Source organism: Halichoeres trimaculatus, unplaced genomic scaffold (assembly GCF_033239565.1).
Source record: "Halichoeres trimaculatus isolate MK-OKI-2021-1 unplaced genomic scaffold, fHalTri1.1 fHalTri1_scaffold_10, whole genome shotgun sequence".
NCBI classification, from domain to species: domain Eukaryota; kingdom Metazoa; phylum Chordata; class Actinopteri; order Labriformes; family Labridae; genus Halichoeres; species Halichoeres trimaculatus.
The window spans coordinates 30,778,555-30,804,939 of record NW_027437187.1 but is presented as its reverse complement, the minus strand read 5'-3'; the positions used below and the strand labels follow the sequence as shown (position 1 = coordinate 30,804,939).

The 26,385-nt window shown below is 40.8% G+C and overlaps 4 protein-coding genes across 5 annotated transcripts; 3 read left to right on the top strand and 1 right to left on the bottom strand.

The window, feature by feature from the left end:
• Positions 1-168: 168 nt before the first annotated feature.
• LOC141797167 (uncharacterized) lies at positions 169-3,347 on the bottom strand. Its single transcript, XM_074678619.1, has 11 exons — positions 3,162-3,347; positions 2,597-2,815; positions 2,301-2,358; positions 1,797-2,214; positions 1,614-1,702; positions 1,440-1,529; positions 1,228-1,303; positions 924-1,015; positions 696-814; positions 491-590; positions 169-303 (listed from the first exon to the last, which is right to left on the bottom strand). Exons 2-11 carry the CDS (start codon positions 2,722-2,724, stop codon positions 232-234), a joined length of 1,242 nt encoding a protein of 413 aa, XP_074534720.1. The 5' UTR covers positions 2,725-2,815; positions 3,162-3,347; the 3' UTR covers positions 169-231.
• Positions 3,348-4,619: 1,272 nt separating this feature from the next.
• LOC141795931 (uncharacterized) lies at positions 4,620-12,348 on the top strand. Of its 2 annotated transcripts, none has more exons than XM_074676716.1 (13): positions 4,620-5,144; positions 5,219-5,312; positions 5,677-5,764; positions 5,889-6,246; positions 7,186-7,279; positions 7,544-7,631; positions 7,767-8,073; positions 8,204-8,297; positions 8,941-9,028; positions 9,150-9,468; positions 9,561-9,654; positions 9,856-9,943; positions 11,097-12,348. In XM_074676716.1, the coding sequence occupies exons 1-13, from the start codon at positions 5,093-5,095 to the stop codon at positions 11,664-11,666; spliced, it is 2,334 nt and encodes a 777-aa protein (XP_074532817.1). In that variant the 5' UTR covers positions 4,620-5,092; the 3' UTR covers positions 11,667-12,348. The 2 variants fall into 2 exon arrangements, with proteins under 2 accessions (XP_074532817.1, XP_074532818.1); XM_074676717.1 differs by having other exon boundaries at positions 5,907-6,246; positions 11,097-12,347.
• Positions 12,349-19,956: 7,608 nt separating this feature from the next.
• LOC141796969 (protein FAM3C) lies at positions 19,957-21,618 on the top strand. The gene is made up of 7 exons (XM_074678321.1): positions 19,957-20,006; positions 20,090-20,198; positions 20,394-20,452; positions 20,533-20,583; positions 20,670-20,754; positions 21,215-21,341; positions 21,529-21,618. The coding sequence occupies exons 2-7, from the start codon at positions 20,107-20,109 to the stop codon at positions 21,616-21,618; spliced, it is 504 nt and encodes a 167-aa protein (XP_074534422.1). The 5' UTR covers positions 19,957-20,006; positions 20,090-20,106.
• A 1,257-nt stretch (positions 21,619-22,875) lies between these two features.
• On the top strand, positions 22,876-26,385 carry actr6 (actin related protein 6). The gene is made up of 11 exons (XM_074677856.1): positions 22,876-23,114; positions 23,989-24,106; positions 24,193-24,261; positions 24,375-24,498; positions 24,602-24,737; positions 24,829-24,885; positions 24,978-25,076; positions 25,156-25,234; positions 25,317-25,488; positions 25,577-25,715; positions 26,065-26,385. The coding sequence occupies exons 1-11, from the start codon at positions 23,047-23,049 to the stop codon at positions 26,192-26,194; spliced, it is 1,191 nt and encodes a 396-aa protein (XP_074533957.1). The 5' UTR covers positions 22,876-23,046; the 3' UTR covers positions 26,195-26,385.

Here is a 26,385-nt window from a genome sequence, read left to right as displayed (position 1 = left end):
ACAATCCTTTTAGTGGAACTTAAGGGCAGGCTAAAACCCTCCTCAACATGAAAACAGAGAAAACAGCAGCTTCATACCTTTTATTTCTGAATCAGTGTTGAGGGCAAATATTTAAATAAAACTATAAAATTGGACGAGTTTTGACATCTTTATAAAAAACACTGGTGCAGGATGAGAGCTCAACCTGTTAGCTCTCTGGAAGAAACAAACACCATGTGGAGAGATAAGAGGTCAAAGGTGCTGGGGGCTGAAGGAGTCGTTGTCGGCAAGGTTGGCTCTGCAGATCGGACACGTTGTGTTATCCTGTCGGGTGAGAAACATGATCAGACCAGAGAAAAGGTTTCATCTAATGTTTGTAATCTTATTAGTAAAACAACAGGTAATGACATCCTTAAGAAACAGAAAACTTAAACATACTTAAAGTATCAGGAGGAACATTTGTCATAAGCAACATTTTCTTCTCAGTCAACAGTGACAGGTGGGTGTGTACCTTCAACCATCGGTCTATACACTGCACATGATAGTCATGGAAACAAGGCAGCATCCTCAGCTTTTCTCCATCAGTGTAGTCACAGAAACAGATCTGGCACCTGTTGATCAACAAGGAGACAGAGATAGTTTGAGGCTCGAAATCTTTCTCATGAGAGTGGTAAATAGACTGAGGTCCTGGTCCAGGTTCAGGCTGGAGGACTCACTGAGTGTTCCCTGCACTGTTAGCACTCTGGAAGGATTTGATTGGAAACCTCTGGATCTCTCCCCGACTGAGCTTTTTCGACACAACAGCACCCTGTCGCTCCTCAAATGCTAGCAGTGCCTGAAACAAATAGACAGATGTTTCAGAAGGACTACGATTTCACTGGTTTCATTTTACCACTAAAACAAATGGACTGAAGAGTGAAAACATCACCACTTTCCTTTCTCACCTCATAGTCATCTCCCTGAAGACTGTCTGAAAACTCTGGGTGTGCGTTCCTCCTCCTGCCTCGCACACGTCTTCTATGTTGACCAATCAGATCTGCAGAAACAAACTCAATGTGTCAGTAAACCTGGAAAACCATCATCGGTCATTTCTCAGTTGATTTATGTTCTCTAATCTATTACAGCAATAACTGTAAAATAATACACTTGTTCAATTTAGAATTTAAAATTTGGTTAAGTTATATTCTCTCCTCTTTAAAAAGTGTAGATTTGTAGAAAAATATTAGAGTGATGTGTTTGTGTTCTCACCTTCCTCATAGCTGACCAGAGGAGAGACTGCTGCCAGCAGGTGAGGCATCCAGCTGGGCTCCATGTATGGGTTGTACTGCAGGGACAAGTTCAGATTATAACTAAGGGTCATTAAACCACTTCTAATGCTCTAAATGGACACGTATTTTTATTGAACTGTTTTGGTACAACACTTTTAGTGAGGTGCAGACCAAAGTGAGGGTCAATCTCACCCTTGAATGGCTCTGCTGCTGTTGATGATGGTGGTGGTGATGATGGTGATGGTGCCTGCTGTGTGAACTCTCCTCCTGGTCAAACTGGGCCTAAGAGGGTAAAGAGGATTATCATCAATATCTCTTACTCTGAGTACAGGTGGGCAATTTGTTTAAACAGGCAAAGGACTGTACCTGAAGGCTTCGAGCCATTGCCTCATCTTCCTCCACCTGCACCAAGCGAACTACAGCTTCATCATCATCACTGATGATGATCTCTGGAGCTGCAGCAGAAAGAAATTACAGGACTGGGTTTGGAGAGGAATGGAAATACTAAGTAGGAACATTGAGAAACAAACACATTTCCCATCTCCTCACCTGTTGAGGTGTTTCCCTGCTCAATGTTCAGCCACCTCCTCTCCTCTGCAGTGAGGAAGGATAGAGAGCCGGCTGCAGGAGGTGATGCTGGACGTTGAGTTATCCTTTCACGGAGAGGCGCAGGACTAGCTTCATCAGTGGAGCCTGCCACAGTGTGAGCCGCCTTCCTCTCTGATACAGGTGTGAGGTAGGAAGAGGAGGAAGAAGAGGAGGAGCAGGAAGGTGAAGAGGAAGATGAGGATGCAAAGGGCTGCGGCTCCTCTGTCCAGCTGTCCATAGGAAAATGCATAAGAGAAGAAGCTGGAACAAAACCAACACTCTGCTGTCCCATCGCTGCCGACAACCGCCTGCGTTTGGAATTATGTGAAAAAACTCGCTCAGTCCTGGTTGAAAGATCAGGAGAGTCTTTAACTGCCACCTGAAGAGAGACAAACAAAGCTCTCAGCTGCTAAAGTATCTGAAAGCAATGAGAATTAGTTGACATCAGTCAGTGCTTTGACTTACAGGATTGAAACGTTCCTCTGTGAGGCGAGCACATCTCCTGCGTTTGCCAAGCTTTGGGCTGACACAAACAAAACAGAAACTGCATATTAAAACACTAACAGACCAAAAAGTATTTCTGGTAGATAAAAAGACAGATATTACACATGGGGAAGTGCTCCCTGAATAAAAGAGAATCCCACGTTTCAACAGTCAACACAAAGTGACAAAGGTGAAGTATCCCCAAATAACGATAAACTTTGGGATGTTTGTGTGAAGCAGAAATACAACAGGCCCTTCCTCTAATGTAGCCCTGTTACCTGGGTGTCTCTGGGACAATAACAGTGAGGTCTTGGCACAGGACATCCTCCGGTTCCAGAAGGCAGCCACGGTTCAGAACACCAGGACTGTCCGGCTCAGATGAGCTGCCTGCACAGGGGTCTTCCATGTCCTCCCCACGAACTAATACCCACCTGGATATATCTCGTGTGTTAGTGAAAATCCAGATTCATGGCATAAAAACGCAGAGGACAGTCCACCTGAGAAAGAATGGAGGAGTGATGAATGGTAAGCTAAACTGTGGTTTAAAATCTACATTGCTCTAAAATGAATCTTGTGCTTCTCATATCGATCTGTAAATCTGTGCTGAAAGGGGACGTAAACACGAGATAACAGCTTGAAAACCATTCAAAATCGACTTTGTTTTCACTGCTTATTCAATTAAAAACACAAGCAGTAGCTCGTATCTGTTAGCATCATTAGCACAGAAAAGTGACAAAAGTAGCTACATGTAAACAAACACGACGGTCATCGGAATTAAATTCAACGAAACTTGGGTGATGTCATCTTAATAAGGTTAAAAAGTAAAATAAATCTTATCTTCACCTTAATGTTTTGGTGGTTTTCTGTTCGTAATCTGTCGATCTGCTGTGTGGTAGTAACGCTTCTCACTGGTGTTCCCACGAAAAGTGCCGTCTGTTGAGATGTCTACCAAGCTGCACTGCGCATGCGTGAAGTTGTTAAAATATGAACGTTTTCGACGAGAAAACCCATAAAACCCTATAAATGGTCGGAATTTAATACAAGTTTTATTAGAACGTATGGAAACATTCTCTTCAGATTCTACAGGTAAACTACCAAGCCTTTTTATCATAAAACACGTGCAAATGGCCCAAATCAACAACTTCAGATAGGGCTGGCGTTTTATAAGTAGTAGCAGAACTCGACAAAACACCGGCTTCTTCTTTCACTGCCGTGATTGGCGGTCTATGAGCCAGCTTACAAGTGCAATACCGCCAACTGCTGGACTGGAGTTCCCTGTGGTGAATTGGCAAACAAAATCATAAAATAACTGATTCTCTGTGATGGCCCTTTCTCCTTCAGTATTTTGGAGTGATTGGGTAGGTGTTACTCCATATTTGGTTTTTGATAGAATACATATTTTTAGGTCCACTATTAAAGCTCTTGAACTTGGTTTGAGTAGCAGACAAAGTAGTGCCTTTCACATCGGACATGGATTTTTTTTATTTAAAAAATTACAATCCTGTTGTACTGTGACCAAGATGTGCAAAAAGTTGCAGTTCATTGTCACTTGAAGCTGACTGCAGAAAGACTGGAAACCACACACCAAGCCAAAAAACAGAAAGAGATTTTTGTTGCATTGAAAAAAAAATAATAAACAGCCAGGTTCAAAAAACGACTTAAGTCTGGCATCCTTATTCCCTATTGGTACACACTACAGCATAGTGGGGGAATTTTTTTTCTAACTCAGTGGTTTAGAAGGCTTCATAATCCAATCCAGCATTGAAGTCATGTTATATCTTCAGAAAAATGGTCTCCAAAGTTATCTTTGAAAACTATAAGTGTTGATCATGTAATGATGTTGTTAATGTTGATTCTTTATCTTTGTTTATTTATTTATTTATTTGTTTTTTTGTTTTTGTTTTTTTGGTAGCTCATCTTTGGTTAAATGTATGGGCTAGGCTTGGATAAGCATTTTGCTTCTGCCTATGCCTTTTCAGTCACTACTTATTATAAGAATTCTGGTTTGTTTAGAATATGTATTTTGTGACAAATATTGTACAGTGTATGTTGACCGAATAAAAAAATCCTACTACTTCTACTACTACTACTAATACTACTACTAAAAATCATATTAAAACAACAAATAAATGCTAAATGGCATCTGTTAAAGTTTTAGTTTTCATAACGAGTTTAAAATAACCCTCACAGCAGCTTTAACTAATGCAGAGCTGTTTCTGTTTACATCGACACCGCCCCTCTGTGCTGCAAGTCACATGGTGGGCTCCACACCACGGTGTCATTATCAAACGCACTCACTCCTCAGAGCAGAGGAAACGGGATGCGGGCTAGCTCCAGTAACGGTTAACATTAGCCGTTCCCCTCTCTCTGGTGCTGATGGCATAAAATAACAATACAAAGCTTAAGTCAGAATTAGCCTCAGCTAACGGAAAATGTTATCTGTATGTGGCGGGAAACTCTGCTCTGCGTATGTTTGTTGTTTAGGTTAGCCGCAGGAGCTAACTAGCAGCCTGCTTCTTTTAACGGCCACGGAGAATTAGCACCGGACGCTAACTGCTGAGTGATTACAGAACCGTCACATCTGAACCGGACCGCCCCACAGGATGGACGGAGAGGAGCTGCTGTAGGAGGAACGGGGCCGGTAAACCTGCAGGATGCGCTAACGGAGGAAGTTAGGATCAGGCCTGAATACCAACACACTCCCACCTCTCCTTCCTTCCTTTCCTCCTTCCTTCCTATTTATCCCCTGGACTCAAGACCCTTCAGTGATTGCAATGGAGTCCGCCCTGAACCCCCTGCCTCAGTTCACAGAAAACTCCTACAAGAGTAAGTAATCTTCATACTGGATATCATCACCTGCTCACCTGCAGGAGTTGACCTTTGACCCCTTCACCTTACAGTGACAGAGGAGGATGTGAAGAGACTGATTGAGTTCAGGGCGTCTAACGAGGCTCTGTTCACCGGGAAGAGGAACTCTGCAAAAATAGCATGGAGGTAATACTTACACTACAGACTGTGAAAAGATGAAATGGGGTGCCACAGGAGTGTACCCTGGGCCCCTTACACTCTTTGTTATAAGTGATGAGTGTAGCCAAACCATATAGAGTATTTAGGGTGATAAAACCTGCCTCCTTCATGTTAACAAATGTGACTTGGTCAAATTGTAAATATAAACCCAAATCATATAAGTGTATGACACCCATTGTTTCTGTCATCACAGTTAGTTCTTAGCATTCTGCTTTTTGTCACGTTGTTCATGTTTGTGCTTTTAAAGTGGGGATGTGACATTATGATTGACAGCTCTGTTGACCCATAAGGCTTCTCAACTCAACCCTTTTCTCCACCTTATGTTCTCCAGCACCATCCTGAAGGGTCTGGGTCTCGAGGGGAAGCTGACTGCAGATCAGATCGCTAAAAAATGGGACAACCTGCGGACGAAATACAAGGTAACAATCTTTGTGTTGGATTACACCGTAGATGTCAGACAGAGTAAAGAGTGTTCGAGCGCAACATTTCTCGTCTTCATCACTCCTAGCTCTGTTCCTCAGTTTGTTGAGTCATGGTTTTTAGACTTGTTGTTTCCTCAAGGACCTGAAGCAGCCCTACCAGGGCCAGGACCACATCGGGGGCGTGGTCGAGTCATGGCCCTGGTTCCACATCATGGATGAAGCCATGCAGGGTCGTCTTTACAACAGCAACCTGGTGCTCTGCCCGGAGAACGCCAACAACAACCCTACCCACCGTTGTAACAACCAGCAGAACCAGAACCAGGAGAACACCGACATCCTGGAGTTCCTCATCAAAACAGAGATGGAGGACACGGTGGCTGCAGAGGCTGTTGAGGATGATGGGACAGTTCACGTGGAGGCTCCGCCTGCTGAAGGAGTCCCGATGGGCTGGAGGAGGATGAGCGAATGCTCGTATAAAAGTAAGCACTTTGAGTCACCATAAAAACAGGACATCATAGAGATGATCACATTGATTTTCCTGTTATAGACTTGCACAAGACTCTGCCCCTGTGAAAGTTTTGTGCTTATATTGAAGCGTTCTTTGTAGGAATGCACAAATGCATGATATATCGGTATCAATATTGATATCTGCCGATGTTGGTAATTTTTTTAACATATCTGCATCGGCAGATATGTGTAAAAGTGGGCTGATATTAACTCATTAGCTGCAGGCTATTTTTAGAGCATCTTGAGGGATATTTCAAGACCCAAATAATATTGTTTTCTATGGCTATGTAAACACCAACACTACTTAAGAAGAGTGGACTCTCTTCTACTATGTCTGTCTTCCTGTTTTTGATTCAAAAAAAAAACAGACAAATCATACTTTTTTGATCGCGTTTATCTTGGGCGCTCCATCCTTTGATCCTCTCCATGGTCATCTTTTGTCACGATCATGCCACTCTTTCTCTTTAAACTACTTCGACACATCATCTCAGATTTTTTTTTTTTTATATATATGGGTAATATTGGTTATCGGCCATAACAGCAATATTAATATTGGATATCAGTATTGGCCAACATTTTCATATTGGTGCATCCCTAGTTCTTTTTCTTTCTTAAACTGGGTAGAGATTTTTTAATCCTTTTGAAACTTTATGCACTTTGTTTTAGTTGTTAATAAAAGAAAATACATTTTTTAGCAATACAGTTTTAAAAAGTAGTTTTTTCGTGTGTAGTTTTTGCTTATAAATGTTTTTAAATTCTTAAACAGATGGGTAATTTCACTCATTGAAACATTATATTTTGCATTTAAATCAGTCTTTCACTTTAAAGCTTTTTTGAGCTCTGGTTATCCCTGAAATCTGTCTTGCCTGTATTTTAGCGGACAGCTAATAACCTGATTGTCTCATTCACAGTGTCTGAGCCAGAAACAGAACGAATGATCAAACTCCGAGCTGCAAACGAAGCTCTCTTCACTGGCAGGAAACATTCAGCCAAACCTGCTTGGAGGTGAGAAAAGTTTTAGAATTTTGGAGTCTCTGTTGTATTTTGAAATTAGTGGAGCAGAGTTTTTTCCAGTTCTCTGTTGAAATAGAGGATGAAATCCTGGGGAGTAGATGATTGTAAGGTAGAAAACACATGTACAATCAGCATGTGCTTGTAAAATATTTCTGTAGTTTTTATCAAATTTTTGAAAGCACTGTTGGAAATTAGAAGTTAAGCTTGCATTCCTGCAGTTATGAAGGGCTTAAACTTGGGCGTGTTCCCTTGCAGAGCCATCTTGTACGAGCTGGGGCTCCAAGGGAAATTGACCACAGATCAGCTAGCAAAGAAATGGGACAACCTGAAGAGGAGGTACAAGGTCGGTCTCTTTGTCTGTGTCCAACTACAAAAACATAACGTTGAGGCTGCGGTGTGTTTCAGGTTTCGACGTTGGATTCTTTATCTTTATCGCCTTCTGCCATGCTCATTTCTGGATCATTTCTGTCTCCATCAGGAGCTTAAGTTCCCTTCTCGAGGCGTGGAGACAAACCCGAGCTCCTGGCCCTGGTTCTACAGAATGAATGACGCCATGGAGGGCCGATTTGCTGGGGCAGCACCCATCCTCACGCCCATTGTGGAGGACGAAGACGAAGACTGTGAGCCTCTGTCTCCAGCGCCAAAGAAGCGGGCACGGCGGAGCAGAGGGGGTATGGCGGAGTTTTTGACTGAGTCTGAAATGGACCTGCTGGTGGATAACGAAGACAAGAATGGATCTACGGCTCTGGGGGAACTGCACCGTATGGCTGAGTTCTCTTACAAATGTGAGACATTCTGCAAAACTATGTGTGTGAAATACATTGTTGGTAATGTCGGAACCACGTGGAAAAAGAAAAAGTTTGTAGTTATAAATCAGTGTACTGAAAACTTGTTAACCTTTGACCTTTCTCTCAGTGACAGAAGATGACACCAGAAGGCTGATCGAGCTACGAGCTGCCAATGAGTCTCTATTCACTGGAAGGAGGAACACAGCCAAACCTGCTTGGAGGTAACTGAGCTCCAAATCAACATTAAGTCGCTAAAATAACTGATTTAGAAGCTGTTTGAACATCAATGGTTTTAGGATGAAATGCAAAAGTATTGTTGCGTTTTGGCCTCTCATTTACATGGAAATGGCATTTCAGCGGAATGAAAACACAAACTTTTGAAAACATCCTCTAGAGTGGATTTTTTTCTAAAACGCTGCCGCCATCATTGCTGTGTAAACAGTAAGCCGGCGTTTCGCGGATGCACATACACACACAACAGTACCATTATGACGATAGTCACGGACTACTGTGATGTGCTTGTGCTGCTGAATCTGCTGACTGTCTTTCAACAAAATGTGCATCTGTTGCTTCACTTCTGCACTTGACATTCACCAATACACCTGATGATCGGCCCAGCTCTACTTTGGTGGAGATCTACCAAAAGCTGCTTCTGGACGAGACAGTTATAGTGCCGACTACAGGCCTGGCATGCTTACTACAGCGTTTTCAGTCCCTCAGTGTTCCTGTGTAAACACAGATTTTTTTTCACTGCGTTTCAGCGTTTTTGTAGTCTAAACAGGGCTTAAAATGAGTCAGAAGTGAACTGAAGACAGGATTCTTAATATCAGGTGTCACATGATTGATGGATTGATTTGTCCTAAGGGGAATCGTGAAGGAGATGGGTCTGACTGGGAAGATCACACCTGACCAGGTCGCCAAGAAATGGGACAACCTCAAGACAAAGTTCAAGGTGACAACAGCTGCATTCAACATGTCACATATTGTAAACACAGTCACACTCTCATTTGTCATGAATTCTTCGATCTTTATATCTTCCAGTGTCTCTATCTTGAAGATTTTTGTCTCTTTAGGACTTGAAGTTTCCCCCCAGGGGGATGGAAGGTCAAACTAACCCCGCCTCCTGGCAGTGGTTCCATCTGATGGGCGAAGCTTTGGAGGGACGGTTGGTGGGGAAAGCTCCCAGAGTGACACCGGTGTGGAGCAGCGAGGAGGACGGCGTGTTCGTCTCCTCTCCGCCCCCTGACAGAGACTGTTTGCTGGTGGAGAGGAGCAGCGTGTCTGAGCTGGAGAGTATGGTTGGTGGAGACAGCACTGAAGGTGATGGGAACGTTACGTACATTGACGCAAGCGGAGAGGAGTGCTCGACCCCGTCAGACCTCTCCTATAAAAGTAAGACGGCTGCTTGTTCTTCTTCTGTGGTGTTTATGGTCAGGAGGTTTGGTTTGGAGCTGTCTTCTCACCTGTCTGTGATTCTCCTGCAGTGACGGATCAGGACACTCGGAGGATGATTAAACTCAGAGCTGCTAATGAACCGCTGTTCACCGGGAGGAGAAACGCTGCAAAGGCTGCCTGGAAGTAAGAGACTATTGCTGTAGATGCATATGTGTAATGATGCAAATACACCTGATTGGTTGATATTACCCAGACTGCAAACAGAAAAAACTGCGCTTCTCATTTTTAAGGAAAAACTTCCAGTACCAGATTCTACATTTCTATGTAAAATCTGTTCAACATCAGTTTGAGTGCATCTTCTTTCTCTTTTTGTGTTTCTCCCAGAGCGATCCTGAAGGAGCTCGGCCTGCAGGGGAAGGTCTCCACCTACCAAATGGCGAAGAAATGGGACAACCTAAAGAGAAGATACAAGGTGCTTGTTGAAATAATTCCTTTCTGGGTTAAGGTCTATACATCTCAACACACGGAGAACGTCATGATGCAATATGCGTCATTTCTGTATTCATAGCAACAACAACAACAGCAGCACGGGGGACTTCCTGTAATCAAAAGACCAAGATTTCTTGCGAACAGAAAATGCGCAGAACAAAAATTAAAGTTCCTTTTGATGGTGATATCCTGATAGATGTATACATGACCAAATAATTGGGTTAGAAAAGGAGTACCCTAGGGATGTGTTTTTTGTGTTTTTAAAAACCAGACAATGAGCATATTTCGTTTTTTCAAAAAGGTTATTGGTGTTTACGTGGCCCTCACGTAATTGGGTTATTGCTAGTATTCAGAATATGAAAGGATTACTGACTTCATGTAAACGCACTCACTGTGTGTCCGGCTTTCAGCTCCAGGTTTACTGATTGGCTTTTTCAGGGACTATTTTCAGCTGCGGATGAATACACTGACACTTTTTTCTTCTTCTTTTCCATCCTCATATCTGGTCTCTCTGGTCTCCACTCTTCCTTAATCTGAATTTTCCCATCATACTCCTCTCCTCTCCTCTCCTTTTCCTTCCTCCACTCATGGTCTGTCCCCACCTCTCCTCTCTTTTCCTCATCTCCTTGCCTCCTTCTTCTCCTTTCCTCTACCTCTTGATTTCTCTCCTCTCTTCTTCTCTCATTTACCTCTCCTTTTTCCCACCCTTCTTTCTCTCCCCCATGTCCCCCTTCTCCTCATTCCTCCTCATTGTCTTCTCTTTCCTCTTCTACCTCTTATCTTTTAATTTGTGCTGCTCCTTCTCCACTGTTACTTTCTCCAAATTTTCTTGTGATGCTTTCCTCCGCTCCACTCCTCTTTTCATCTTCTCTTACTCCCTCTCCTCTCTTTTCTTTCTCACCGCATTATCTTTCCCCTCCTCTTGCTTCCCCTTCTCTCTTCCTTCTCTCCTCATTTCCTCTCCCTTTCTCTACTTGTCAATTCCTCTCTGCTCTTCTTCCTCTTTTTCCCCCTCCTCTTTTCTGTTCCTGTCATTTTTCTTTCTCTCCTTTCCTTTCCTTCCCCTTCTCTCTTGTCTCCTCTATTCTCCTCCCCCTGTCCCCCCTCCTCTCCTCCATCCTGGCTCTCCCCTGTAGGACCTGAAGTATCCTCCTGTAGGGATGGAGAACGTGGCAGACGGCTGCTCCTCATGGCCGTGGTTTCACCTGATGAACGAAGCGATAGAAGGTCGCCTGTCGAGCAGTGCCCCCCTCCTCACCCCCGTTACCCAGGACGATGACCAGCACCTGGACTCCACCCCCAGACATCGCTCCCGAGCTGCGCCTCTCCCTCCTCCCCCCTCCGTCTCAGACTTTGTACAGGAAGCGTTTGTGGACAGCGGGGAGCAGAACCAGCGAGGCCCTGAAACGTGCGAGGGCCCGCTGGGGGGACTGGAGAGGGAGTGGGACGTGGTGGAGAGGGAGCGGGCGGCGCTCGAGCGAGAGAGGGAGATGGTTGAGCGAGATCGAGCGTCTGTGGAGCGAGAGAGGGCGGCGGTGCAGGCGGAGCGGCTGTGGTTGGAGAGGGAGCGGGCGGCGGTGGAGAGGGACAGAGCTATGGTGGAGCAGGAACGAGCGACACTGGGGAGAGAAAGGGAGGTCCTGGACCAGAGAGCACTGATGCTGAACTCTGTGGGACACTCAGGGCACCTGAATGCCCTCATGTAGACCAGCAGGGTGCAGGGGTGTGGACCATCCCTGTTGAGATAGACTGGTCTGAGGTGGAGGTCTGGAAACCACACTGATGGAGCACGAAGGCGAGACACGTCCAGCTCTTGGTCTTCCACTTAGAGACGCTGCAGGACAGAAAACATGCAGGAGGTGCTGTAGACCGAGCAGGAGGGCTACACAACTCACAGTATGATCATGGCTATCAGGGTTTAAGTTAAAGATTTAAAATGTTAAACTTGTTGGTATCACCGAGAAATCGCTTAAACAAATATTTTTGGCCACTGTTTTTTGTTTACAGACTGGGAAGAGAAAATGTGAAAGTGCCTTATGACTAATTTGTCTTGTCACTGTGGCCAGCAGGGGGCGCCTCCTCTGATTGGAAAACTGATATGCCTAACCTGGCCGATACAGTCCCAGGTAACATCACATCTGATTCACGCTGAGGTTAGGAACACACCTGATCCATGTCTGGTCTATACAACTCACATCAGCTGCATGTTCAGTCCAGCACGCAGCAAGAAATGCCACATTGGTGGACTCGAGAGTTTTTCCTCATTCATGTTCAGCTGTAAAACTTCAAACCTGTTGTCTCCTGGCCGAGCTCTGCTCGTTATGTTGGTTTATTGTTACAGCCTAGTTTGAGGATAAGTTTGGTTTATACAGCTTTTACATTGTTTATAGAATGAAGTAGAACAAAATACTCACCCGGAAGGTTTTCCTGATCCAAGCAGTGCTTCTGGAGATATTTAGATCCAAAATCGTGCAGCGGACGTCCGTATAATGGGATCCATCGGGGCACAGACAGCGCCGCTCCTAAAACTGCATTAACCATCCAAAAACTCATGTTTTTCACCAATATTCCATCATGGTCCGCAGACAGCGCTGTGTGGCTGTAATGACCTCTGAACTCACAAAGACTTTGTTTACGTTTGCCCCTCAAAGAAAGGAGTCAGCTCTCCAGGGAGTACTACGCATGCGCGGAGGGGCAAACGTAAACAAAGTATCCGTCAGTTCAGAGGTCAATACAGCCACACAACTCTGTGGAGTGACACAGACTGCAGCAGAGGACTAACCCGGAGCGGACCATGATGGAATATTGGTAAAAAACATTGTTTTTGGACGATTAATGCAGTTTTAGGAGCGGCGCTGTCTATGCCCCGATGGATCCCATTATACGGACGTCCGCTGCACGATTTTGGATCTAAATATCTCCCGAAGCACTGCTTGGATCAGGTAAACCTTCTGGGTGAGTATTTTGTCCTACTTCATTCTATAAACAATGTAAAAGCTGTATAAACCAAACTTATCCTTTAAACACAATCTGGTAGTTTATGTTATCTTTAAAGTCGCCAGATTTAATAGGGTTTCAGTGCACACTTTCCACTGTTGCTCCAGAATCTGTCAACAAAAAAAATAGAAATCTTGTCTATCTGAGCTGCCTGATCTGAGACGCAGCAAGAAAACAACAGATCTGTTGTGAGTTGACACACATTGACTTGGATTGAAACTGTGACGAAGTTGAGACACATCTTTAAAGTTCTATTTACCAAAAGGAGCTTGAAAAGCTAGGCCAACCGTTGGATCCAAAATCCAAACATGCTTTTCTTTTGCTATGATTCTCTTTTTCAGCCAGGGCAGGGTTGTTTTAGAGCAACATGAATGTTGGATCAAACATGTAAATGCAGGTGGGCTTATAACACAGCTGTTTGAATCAGGCTTGTATATTCAGAATCATATCAGTAGCAGATGTGATGTCATCTCTTACCTGGTCACTCAAACAGGTAGAGGTTGTAATCGGTAGCTTCGGTGAGTGAGATACAGACAACAATCCCCATGTGGAAGCTGCGCCCCCAGCTAACGTCTCCTAATGCAAACTGTATCTATGATGGTACAGTCGGATGATATGTGATCATACTTGTTGTGCAGCTCTACCTGAGTGGTGTGTGATTGGACCCTGGAGTTCCTCACCTGAACTGAAGTCAAACAAACATTGGTCAGTAAACTACATTAACGTGTTTTTCACAGAGGTTATTTTGGCTTCAGTTTTTACTATTTATTTACAAACATTTATTTTTTTTCTATTTTTTATTTCACAGTCACAGAAAGCTTTTTCGTTATTCTCATTTTACACGAATCACCAAACCAACACTCAGAAATAATTCATAAAGATTTAATGATGTTTTTGAAGGAGACTTTGAATGTCAGGATGAAAACATGTTTAAAATTCTAACACATTTCTGAAGTTTTACCTCTTTAAGTCCTTATATCTCTGTTAAGATGCCTTATTTTATATTTATTTCTCATGTTTAATGGCAGTTTGTGTGTTTCAGCCAATCACAGATGAGTATGTCACAGAATGTAGCCAATCAGAGGACTCCATTAAAGGAGCTTTTTGGGTTATTCTTATCACTGCTGGAGGGATTCCATCTGCACTCACCATACAATCGTTACGCTCACAGATTTCAGTTTGGAGAAGATGTTTTGATTTGAGATTAAAGACATCGAGTTACCTGAACTACAAACACAATGTCACGTCTCTGCTTCTGTCCTTTTTTACTACAGTTAAGTCGGACTCAGGACACACTTTCCTCTTCCCCTAAGTCAGTCTTAAACAGATGCTGATCTGGTTTCACAGACTTTTATTTTTGAAGGAATGTTTTGAATTCAACTACAGAGTCATATCTGTTTTTAATGACTGAGAGCCTGAAGATCAACGCTATCCATTGTTGGATTTGTTTTTTATCCCTTTCACCAGATTCTCTGAATCTTTTAATGGTTTTATGTCCTTCGCATGATGAAATCCACTTATTTTTCAACAAAATCTGAAACTGTTGAACTATTTGCTCACGCGGTCTCTCACAGAGTGGTGAATCTCTTCTGAGAGACCCCACCTCTCTCTCTCTCGCTCTGTTTTTTGTTCCCAGTCATGTCACTAACCTGTTGATAATTAACTTCACTATTTGGGAGATCTCCCTTGAGAGTTTCTCTTTATTATTATTATTATTATTATTATTATTATTATTATTATTATTATTATTATTATTATTATTATTATTATTATTATTATTATTGTTATTGTTATTATTATTATATTAACATTACACAACTTAAGTTCATCTTTATTTGTGAGGCGCCTTTCATTTATTAGACTATGCAACCCAAAGTGCTTCACAAAATAATTGAGCCTATTGATAACAGCAATATGTGAGCAAGCGCCTATAAAACACTTTAAGAGTAAAAAAGTAAAAGTGCAATTAAAAAAAATACAAGATAAAATGATTTAACTTAGAATACGTTTTATTAATTGAACTACTCTCCACTCCCTGTATCTTTTACCTGAAACAGGTTGTGTGCATCGATTTTCAAAAGTAGTGTTCGCGAAATGATAACTGTTTTAGTTTAAAGTGGACATATCATGCTTGTTTCTCCTTTTCACTGTGCCAGACTAGGATGCCTGTAAAGCATTTCTGCCCTCAGTACAAGTCATTTAGTTCCTTCATTGCCCCACAATAGCGTTCTCAATATCCTCAGTTTAGGCCATTCTGAAGATCTCGTTGAAACGCTCCGTTTCGAGAATGACCTCCAGTAACCTCTCGACGTCACAGCCCTTTGTGCTCTGATTGGTCAGTTCTATCAGAGGGGCGGAGGGGGTATAGCCAGGGGGGCGGTTTTTGCAGCATGGCAGTATTTACAAAATCGCCACATTGAATGGAGCAGACCAAGCGAGTTTGCTGTTTGCCAAAACTTCACCGTAAGGCATTGATAGCACTAATAAAACGGCAGAGTGTAGGATACGTCCTTTTGTATTGGACCCCGAGTCAGACCCAGATGGTTCTGCAGCTCAGGAGGAAGAAAATCCACCTCAACACAGATCATCTCAGGACGCTTCAGTGTGGTGAGTCAAACCGGTACTGTAACATGTATAGTGTATATGTTTATACTCGGCTCTTGGTGGGTGTATCCCTCGGTGGCGGTTGTGTGACTAACTGACTTCACAAAGGAGGAGCTGCTTTATCAGATTACTCCAATAAAAAAAAGGATCCTCGAGTCGTCACGAAGGTCGAAATCTCGTGGCCGAATGTCAATGACTTATTTTAAGAGGCATCAAATCTCGTCCTAGGATATCAGAAAAAATACAATACCTCATTTTTTGAAAATTCAGGGGGTGAAAGGTCTTGTTTTCAAATTTTCTTATATTATATGTAAGTATTAAATCAGCACGATATGTCCCCTTTAATATGTCATCTCTGCACTATTCTATATGAAATATAGACTTTAAATTATTCTATGTAAGTGAATGCATCAAAGTTAGAGAGTATAATCAGAGCCTTAAGTAATTCTTTTCAAATATTGACTATGAAAGAGTCATTAAGCTCAAATTTACTCTGGTGTGATCACACACACACACACACACACACACACACACACACACACACACACACACACACACACACACACACACACACACAGAGCTTAATTACTATGGAACATCATGTATTCACCTCATCAGTGAGTCGGATTCCTCAGCTGACAGGCCGATTGGCTCACAGAGGTGGAACAGGAGGAACCTGTTTTTTCCCAGCTGCTCCTGGAACCTGAACGCCTCCTGAGAGTCAGTGGGTTGGCAGACTGAGACATGCTCACAGTCAGAGTCGGTCAGTATTAAACCTTATTGTTACAATTTTATTCATTATTTACATTTAACTGTGTAAAAGAAGGAATTTGCAGAAAAGAAATTTCACTCAGCTTCTGTAAAAAAAAAAAGTCATGAGAGTTGTTTTAACATTTTTCTCAAAGCTTTTTCACTCAGCTCCTGCACTTAAAGTAAATTTTTGAACGTAAAATTCTTTTTTTACACAGTGAAAAAGGACAGATTTGTCATTTTCTGCTTTTAAATGATGGTAATGACATTTATTTAATTAAGGTGATTTATCATTGAATATTTTAGAGCCAAGAATTTAAGGCAGGTAAAGCTCTTTGATTTTGAAATTAAATAATATCCTTACAAGAAGTTGATTATTTTATTAATTAAAGCTGCTGTATGTAACTTTTAGAGCCTCTGTGAACATGTGTATTTGTTTGTTTGTTGTTACAGGAAGAGCAACCATGTCCAGACGTCAGAAGTTATATGGAAGTAAGTCCTGTCTTACTTTCATCATTATCTTGTAGGTTATTAACACGCTGTAATGTTATTATATCCTGCTTCATGAGTTAGAGCAGTTGGCATTTTATAGATGGTCAAAGTGCCTGTGCTTCCATAACAGAAAAAATAAATCTCAGTAAAGAAACACAGCACATCACACTCTCATTCTTGACAGAGAATTTTCATAGCCTAACAACTGATCCAGACAAAACAAGATAAATTAAGGCAGCCAGAGCCATCCCCAGGATTTTAAATCTCAATGAGGCAAATCACAACATCAAGGCAGAACCAGCTCCTTGTAAAGAGATAAAAGAAGCCTTTAAGGTGAGAGCTCTTCTCCCTACCGGGAATGAAGTGAGATTGGTTTTATATCAGACCAACCAGTCTAACCAGGAGTCCTCTGTTTGTCCTGGAATCTTTTTAATTACACCCACGCTTATTCAGCAGTGATGTTTCCATCTATTCAGAAAATGAGTTTCTGTCTGCATATCAAACCTTTGTGGTCAGATAGTAATTTCAGTATCTCTTCTTGATTTCACCCACAGACACAAACACCCTGATAAAACAGTTTCATCATCCTCTTTAGTTTTGATTTCCCTTTCTCTAAACAACTTAGATAATTAACTCCCCTGTCTAGATCTGGTCTGACTGGTGGAGCTGCTTATCACTTAAACATACTTTACATAGAGGGAGGGACGACTTGTCTTCAGAAGTGTTGTTGTGTGTCTTTGTGTGAGTAACAAGGTTATAATAGTTAACTAAAACGAAACTAAAAACGAAAACTATAATTTAAAATACATTGCAGTTAACTCAAACTAATAAAAACTGGAAAAGAAAACAAAAACGATAAGTAAACTTAAACTGTATCTTGTGTTCACAAAACTAACTGAAACTAACCAAAATTAAAGACAAAATGCCCTTAGTTATAGTTTTTGACAATATTAATAGCCTTTAGGATTTAAATTAATCCGACACATTTTCCCAACCAATTTTAGACAGTTTTCGGCAGTTGTCAGTGCCGTACAGCACCATCATAGCGGCGTATAGGGACGAGCTTGTTTACTGCACTGACTGGCTGTGCGCTGTGCTGCGACGCAACATAGTGGAGCAATGAATCAGAGCATCTGTAATAGTTTAATTGTTACAGAGTCCAAGTTTTATTTATTGAAGCTCATATTATGTTTTTTTTTTATATAATTTATGTTAATATAATTTTTATGTAATTTATGTCAACATTATTTTATATAATTTATGCTTATATTTTTTTTCTAAGTTTATATTATTTTCATTTTCAAAACTAAAACTAAACTAACACTAAACTAAAACAAAGCCTTGTTGCAAAAATCAAAACTAAATAAAAACTAGAACGCCTGCTCCAAAACTAATTAAAACTAAACTGTAATGGAAAATAAAATGTCAAAACTAACTAAAACTAAACTATAATGACAAATCCAAAACTATTATAACCTTGGTGAGTAATTGCCTAATGGATATCGTTCTGCCTGGGAATTTTGGTTTGCTTCATAAATGGAGAGGGATGCAGGGAGCTGGTATTCTCTGTTGACCGTTTTAGCCTTTCTTTTTTTTTTTTCATCAAGTATTCCTGTTCTGATAGTCATCCACACAAAATGCATCTGAAAAAAGTATCTAAGTCAACAGGTTGAATAACACCCCCCACAACTGCACTATCAGTTTCATGTTTCTTCCTCTGAAGGCAGCGCGTTGGACAGATCCCTGTGTTCCCCTCTGTGTGACTAGTTTAATTTTTAGAAGTCATAAAACTTTGTGCTCTGATTTGTTTTCTTGGTGTGTCTTGCAGGGGCTCTGTTGTGTTTGTTTATTGTGGTGCCCGCAGTTTTGCTTCTTCTGATCGCCCTGCAGAGCATCAGGGTTGAAGGTAAAGAACCACCCAACACATTTAGGATTCTACCTCTCACTGCTCTCAATATCAGATCTTTTCGCGATTTTATATGTTGAATGATATGATTTTTGGTACAGTACTCACAGCAGACACAGAAGAGGATGAAGGCCACAGATAAAACTGTAGCCAAAGTTGAGGCACAAAAATTAAAAATTAAATATTCCTTTTTAAAAACTACTCAAAAAAATCATTTCTACTCAGAGTAAAATAATATAATAATAATTTTTAATTTATATATATACATATTAAACATTTTTATATTATGTGTATTTGATCTATTTTAAGACAAAAAAATCATTATAATTTTTTTTTTAAAGTGAAATCACTATGTGTACCATGGACAGATAAGGTAAAAGCAAAAACTTCTTTTCCACAGAATTCCAAACTTCTCTAAAAAAAGAAAAAAAAAAAAAAAAGAAAAGAAAAAAAAAAGAAAACATCAAACTTTTTTCTTAGAAATCTGAAATCTTGTATCTTTGTTTTTCCCTCAGGGTTTTGACCGAACTCAAGAATAATTACTCTCAATCTCAGAGGTTATGATTGTTAAAAAAAAATGTCTTCTAAGTTTAAATTTTATGATGATACCAAAAATTCCCACCTCTTTTCCACAGAAAAAAATGAATTATCATCAAGTTAACTTTTTTTCCCCTTATTCAAGAGAATCTCGAGTGTAATTCCTACCTCAGAGTCTGAATTCTGAGAAAAAGTCTGGTTCCCGTTTTCTGTAATTAAAGACGGATTTCTGATGTCTTACAATTTTGGGATTAAAATAAAACAAAACTGTGACAGATTTCTCAGAAGAAAGTCAGAATATCTTCAGGATTCTGATCAAATAGTTGGAATTCCAACTTTCATCTCAGTATTTCTGCTTCATGGTTCATTTATTTTGTTCAATTTTGCTGCTTAACCCTCTATAGGATCTTTGGTGGGCCTTTTCAATTTTGTATGCATATGAGGTTTGATTTTTTTTAAAAAGTAAAGAACTCAGAGTTTTTTTGGGCTAATGGTCAGTGTAGCAGTTTTAAGTGACGAGTCAGAATATAAAGTAGTCAATTGTTAAAAAATGGTTGGGATCTTCTTTTACATTAATAGTTACATATCTGATTAAATCACTGAGTTGTTCTGATTTTCTGACCCTGTTATCAAACAGTAACCAGGGTTTGAATCAGACTGTGTAGCTGTTCTTTTAACTGTATAATCTCTCTGTGTCTTTTTATAGATACTTCAGCTAAAGCGGTAACTACGACCACTAAGAGGCCAGCCAAACACTTGGGTGGGTGTCTGTTTCACCCTGAACATGATGAATGAGTGACTGAATGATGGTCAGAGTTCACTAATGTTCGTTGTCCTCCACAGCAGGGACATGTCCTTCGATGAAAGAGTGCCCACTTGATCAGTTCAGCTTCTACGTCCAGAGTGGAGCTGCTGATGCTGTTGCCCCAAAGATCTGCATCCAGAACAGGATGTAAGTGTTATCGGACTTGATTTAACTACCAGAACCAGCACTTGTAATGTTGGCAGGAACCAGAACTTGTTCCACAAAAGGCAGAACATCAGCAAACCTCTGTGTGACCTTTGCTCCTCTTCTTGTTCCTCCTCCTGGGTTTATTTGCTGTTTTTTGTCACATCAATCACAGCTGATCTTTCAAACTCTCTTTAGGGTTTTAGGAACCCAACTGAAAAATGCTGGACCTGGAATAAACATTGTCATAATGGACGGTGAGTGTTGATCCACTAAAAACACCTCATTACCTTTTATTTGTGGTTTATTTAGTTCCTAATTGTTAAATTTCAAACAGGTAAAACAGGAGCAGTCACAAAGACAGACCACTTTAACATGTACAGCGGCAGTAAGTAGCTTCTGATGTTCTTAAACACATCATTTAGTCTTGTTTGGAGGAAAAAACAAATGTCACTGACTGATTTTGTGTTGCAGATGTGGAACCGCTCATTGAGCTGCTAAAAGACATTCAGACAGGCTCCACTGTGCTGTTTGCATCCTTTGATGACCCTGCAACAAAGTAAAAGTCTCTCGCTTTTGTGTTCATGTAATGAATGATAAAAATCTCTTCTTTCCTGGCCCTAATACTCTTTTATACAAGCTCAACTCAGCATGGTGTCATCAGTTTGACTCTAATCTAAGTCAGAAAGGTTGAAAACCCAAAGATGTATGCACATATAATCCAGATGATCCAAACTGTTTTAGCCTAAATGACAGTGGACACACTTGAGTTCCCCAAAACAGTTCTTTGCTGTAGAGAAAAACTGAAACACAGGTATAGTTGGTCAAACCACATGATGAAGAGAGTCAGTCTTTTAGGTTAGAGTTTGTGTCTTTTTTTGTCGTAAAAATATGTTTGACACACATTTCCTCCTGCTTCTTTAGCCATCCCTCTAACAGAAATGCCTTCCCGTGATGTGAACTCTAAACTGTCAACTAAGGAAGAGCCTCTTGATAAGGTGATGTTTTTGTCTGATCAGGTTAAATGAAGAAGCGAGGACGCTGATAGCTGAAATGGGGAGTTCTTCCGTGAAGTCTCTACGTTTTAGAGACTCCTGGGCGTTTGTCGGAGCGAAAGGATCAGCAGTCAAGGACAAATTTGAGGAGGTAACACCTGCCAACTGCTACATTTTCATCTTCAGCCTCTATGATAAACTTGTGTTTTTCTGCCTTTGTGTCAAGTTACATAACATCCCAAATTTGTTCTTTTGAGGACTTTCTCTGATGGTTGCATATTTTTGATGATGAATTTGGACAAATCTGGGATCATGCTGTCTCTATTTGTTTATTCCAGCACATAAAGAATGACAGAAATTCAAATAAATACACCAACTGGCCCGAGCTCGTCTATTTTGAAGGATGTATCCCAAAGTTCCAGGAGTGACCTGCTGTTTCAACCTAAAGGGACACTTCACGTTTTCGTCAAACATCACATCAGGGACATGGGGCAGGAATAACTCAGCATACTGGGGGCAACTTGTGTTTGTGCTGAAAGACACAGAAGAGTGTGAAATATCCTGTGTGTGTAAGCTGATCTCTGGCCAGCTGGGCTGGGTAAAAACAGAGAGAGACACAGAACTGCAGTGGCAAAAGGGAGAGCCTGGTGAATGTTTCCCAAGAGGACTTCATTTTTCTTTATGCTCAACCTCTTTTTCCCTGCTGAGAGGCACAGGACTGCTTTGGGTTATCTGCTGGAGTCTATAAAACAAACTTAGGTGATAACTAGTTCTCAATGCAAGACAAACTTCTTCACAGTAAATGAAAAACACATTTTAAAGGAGAATAACATGTCTACATAATACAAAAGTGTTCTGTCTGTGTTTTTTTTTTTTTTTTGACATCCATCTCTACCTGCTCCCCCAGAAAGTATCTAACAACTTGTGAAGTCCAAACCTTTTACTGAAAAATGTGCATTTATAGCTTATAGAAATGAATTCAAATAAAGATATTTGGTGAATGGTGTTATATAATTCTTCTTGGAAGGTCAAAGAAATGCTTTAGCATGAAATTTGTGTTTCGCCCAGCCTCCCACATGATGATTAGTAGCCCATTAGTTTACGAAATCTATTGTGTGGCTCCTTTCTTTGAAAATTATTACCACAAACGAGCAACTGACTAAAGAAAGTGATAAATAAAAGTCTCATGGGATTTGGTTTCTGTACAGATTCATTTTCTTTTACACACAAAGAGCTGAAAACATATAATGAAAGCTTTTCTTACTTTATATGGAGACACTAAGTAGATGGTCACTGCTGTATGTTAGACCATGACAAGTCACTCTACTATTGGCCACAACAATAAACAAAGTCAAGACTATTAAACTGTCTTTTTGTGCAATTAAAAATAAATTGAAAATTCTAAAAACATCACGAAAAGGATCCCAACAGAGAATGCCGTATGTTCTTCAGAAAGTAATAATCAGATTTTTAATGATTTTCAGTATCTGCTTAATATATTACCCGGGTGTTATATTGGTGTAATTAATTTCCTTCTTTTTTTTTTCCTTTTCCAAAAAAGTAAAACTACACAGATTAAGTTTACAGGTCAGCGCTATTACGTCCGTTGATGTCCCTGTTTCGACCCGAGCTTGTTTGAGCGAGGACCAAATCTCTTGAATCTGATTGGCCAGTTATCCTAGCTACAGAAGAACAGAGAACTCTGGTTGGCTAAGAGTGAAAACGAAATCTCAAAGGCGGAGCCGTTTGTTGTCAGAAGACTTGTAACATGCTCCGTCCCGGATATTGTGTGATATTTAGAAGTTGTTTTATTTTTCGATGAATTACAGTTAATTGTGTTAATAACTGACGTTGAAATGGCCACATTGGTTCTTGATAACGGAGCGTACACTGCGAAGATTGGATACAGTCAAGAGAAAGTCAGGTAAGTCGAGCGATGCTAACCAGGCATATGAGATTAGAGTGTTTTATGACTAAACATAATTATATAAACAAAAACAAGACAAACAACAACAACAAAAAAACAGCATAAGTAATTTTACTAAAATAACAGTACGTATTTTCCAATGAGAACGCGCCGCTTTGTCTTCGCACCAAACTCAATTAATAAAAAACCGTTATTTTTGAGTTCGCCCATTTATTTCAAGTAATAGAGATTAAAAACACGATTGAGAATCAAAATTTGATTACTCGGTGCTCGTACTAATATTCGGCATAATTTTAGAAATCAGGAAGCTGTTGTGTGTTACAGGCAACAAGTTAATTGGGATTTCCAGTAAACAACATAAATTGCATCTTAAATCTCTTATGGTATCAGAGAGATTCCTTGCATACGCTAAGAGTATTAGTCAAATTTTTAACACCCAACACTTATTTTCTACGTAACTGTGAACATTTTTATGAATATGTTATAGATTTTCCATTACAAGAAATGAAATTTTAAAATAATTATAAATTATCAGCAAAAAACAACAACAAAGAAGTCAGTTCCTTGTATGAGGCTCAGATTGGGGTAAAATTTTCAAGAGTTCATTCTAAAACAGCGTATCCCTGTATAAATGAAAATAGTACGACTAAATGACTTAATAGTGGCATGAAACAAGACTCTTAAGTTGTTAATCTGAACTCAGAAACCTATCATGAATTTAATGTGACTAATTTTGCACCCTGAAATGCCCCTCAGATGTAAGTAAGTGATGTCAGGATGCTTGTTCAGAGAATATTTTACAAGTTTAATAAGTAAATTACTCTTACTTTACACCATCAACTCATCGTGATCATCTCTATTCCTCTTACAGCGTCATCCCAAACTGTCAGTTTCGCTCCAAGACATCCAGATTGAAAACCTTTACCGCCAATCAGCTTGATGAGATCAAAGATCCGTCAGGCCTCTTCTACATCCTGCCTTACCAGAAGGTGAGAGTGTGGAAACATAGGGACACTGCAGTGTTATAGTGAACAGGTTTCTAATTGTTTTCTTTTTTTCTATTTTAACCTCTTAGGGTTATCTGGTCAACTGGGACGTCCAGAGAAAAGTGTGGGATCATCTGTTTGGAAAGGAGATGTTTAAGGTTAGAAGTTTGTTTTGTTAGTGTTTTGCCTTGTTTATGTGAAATTTAGGAGATGTTTTCATCTTATTCTCAATCAACTTTTTGAGATTATATTTTTCCTCTGATCAATGTAGGTGGATTTTGCAGACACCAGCATCATCATCACAGAGCCCTACTTCAACTTCTCCTCAATCCAGGAGTCCATGAATGAGATTTTATTTGAGGAGTACCAGTTTCAGTCAGCTCTTAGAATAAACGGTATGCCGAGGTTCTCAGAATAGCTCAAGTGACTTGTTTTTCTTCAGGGATCCAAGATCCTGTGTGTTTTCTCTCGGTTGAATCTGTGATCTGTGTCCTCCAGCGGGCTCCCTCAGCGCTCATCACTTCTTCCACACTAAACCCTCAGAGCTGTGCTGCTTAGTGGTCGACAGTGGCTTCTCCTTTACCCACATTGCTCCCTACTGCCGCAGCAAGAAGATGAAGGAAGGCATTCGTAGGTTAGAGGACTGTGAACACAACATTAAATCTAACCTGCAGTAGCGATCACAACAAAACACTGATGAGCCGTGTGCTGCTTTTGTCTGATAGGATCAACGTAGGAGGCAAGCTGCTGACCAATCACCTCAAAGAGATCATCTCTTATCGGTGAGTTCTTTTTGTTTCAGTGAAGCGCTTTGTTGACCCTTATTTTTTTAAAGTGTAGTTTACTGAAGTAATCATCTCTCTGTTCCTTTCAGGCAGCTCCACGTCATGGATGAAACTCATGTCATCAACCAGGTGAAAGAAGACGTCTGCTACGTGTCACAGCAGTTTTACAAGGACATGGAGATTGCACAGTAAGCAGAAAAGAAACATAACCAGCTGATTTAGGACAGATGATGTGTTTCTTCTCCTCATTTATTTGGTCTGTTTCAGGATGAAGGGAGAGGAAAACTCTGTGATGAGAGATTATGTTCTTCCTGATTTCAGTTCAATCAAAAAAGGATTCTGCAAGGTGAGATGACATTTTTATGAATATCATGACAGAGTGAGTCTCATCCCTGAGCTGTTGTCATCACATTTCTTGTGTCTTGCAGCCTCCAGAGGAGATGGTTTACAGTGGAAAGTACAAAACAGGGGAGCAGATTTTGAGGTTGGTGAATGAGCGTTTTGCTGTTCCTGAGATGCTCTTCCACCCGTCAGACATCGGCATCCAGGAGATGGGCATCCCAGAGGCCATTGTGGACTCCATTCAGTCCCTACCAGAAGGTCTGCACACACACACGTTTAAATAAAACCACTGATCCTTCTGTCGGAGGAGGCAAATACAAACTTATTTTGTGTTTTCTGCCAACAGAGATGCAGCCACACTACTACCAGAACATCATCCTTACAGGAGGAAACACGCTGTTTCCTGGCTTTCGAGAGCGCCTGGAGGCGGAGCTTAGATCACTGGCCCCAGCTCATCTTCCTGTGTCAGTGCTGCTGCCCCCAAAGTAAGAGTCACATTGATTTATAGCACTGTGTACTTAAGGCACAGACCAGCTTGTGACTATGTCTAGGGAGCTTCAACAGCATCTTCAACAGAGGAGGTGTGTTGTGGGTAATGAAGAAATGATTATTTTTAAATTTAAATCTCTGAACTCGGAAGTATGAGAATACATATATTGCAAAAGGGCCTTTGAGTGGAGCCATAAGGAGTCAAGAGTGCACTTTTCTGGACAGAATATGTCACTAAAACGACAGTATGCAACATTACTTCTCCAGCTGAAGCAAACTTTCTGACAGTGCAACTAATGTATACATCATGTTTTTCATCAGTTGTGTTTCTGTTTTGTCCTGCAGTCCCATCACGTATTCGTGGGAAGGAGGGAAGCTGCTGGCTCACAGTCCAGACTACGATGAAATCGTGGTGACTCGAGAAGACTATGAAGAGAATGGACACTGTATCTGTGAAGACAACTTTGATATCTGACTGAGCTTGGGCTCACAGCAGCAGATTCTTCTGCCTCAAAATGACCGTGGAAAAAAATCAGAGGAATTACAGACATAGAAACCTGAAACTGTTCTCAGTTTAGTTGACTGAAATGAGAAAAGCTTTTCTACATCAGTTTCATTTCATGTCAGTGTATTGTTTTTTTATTTGAATGTGACTGTGTTGACTCA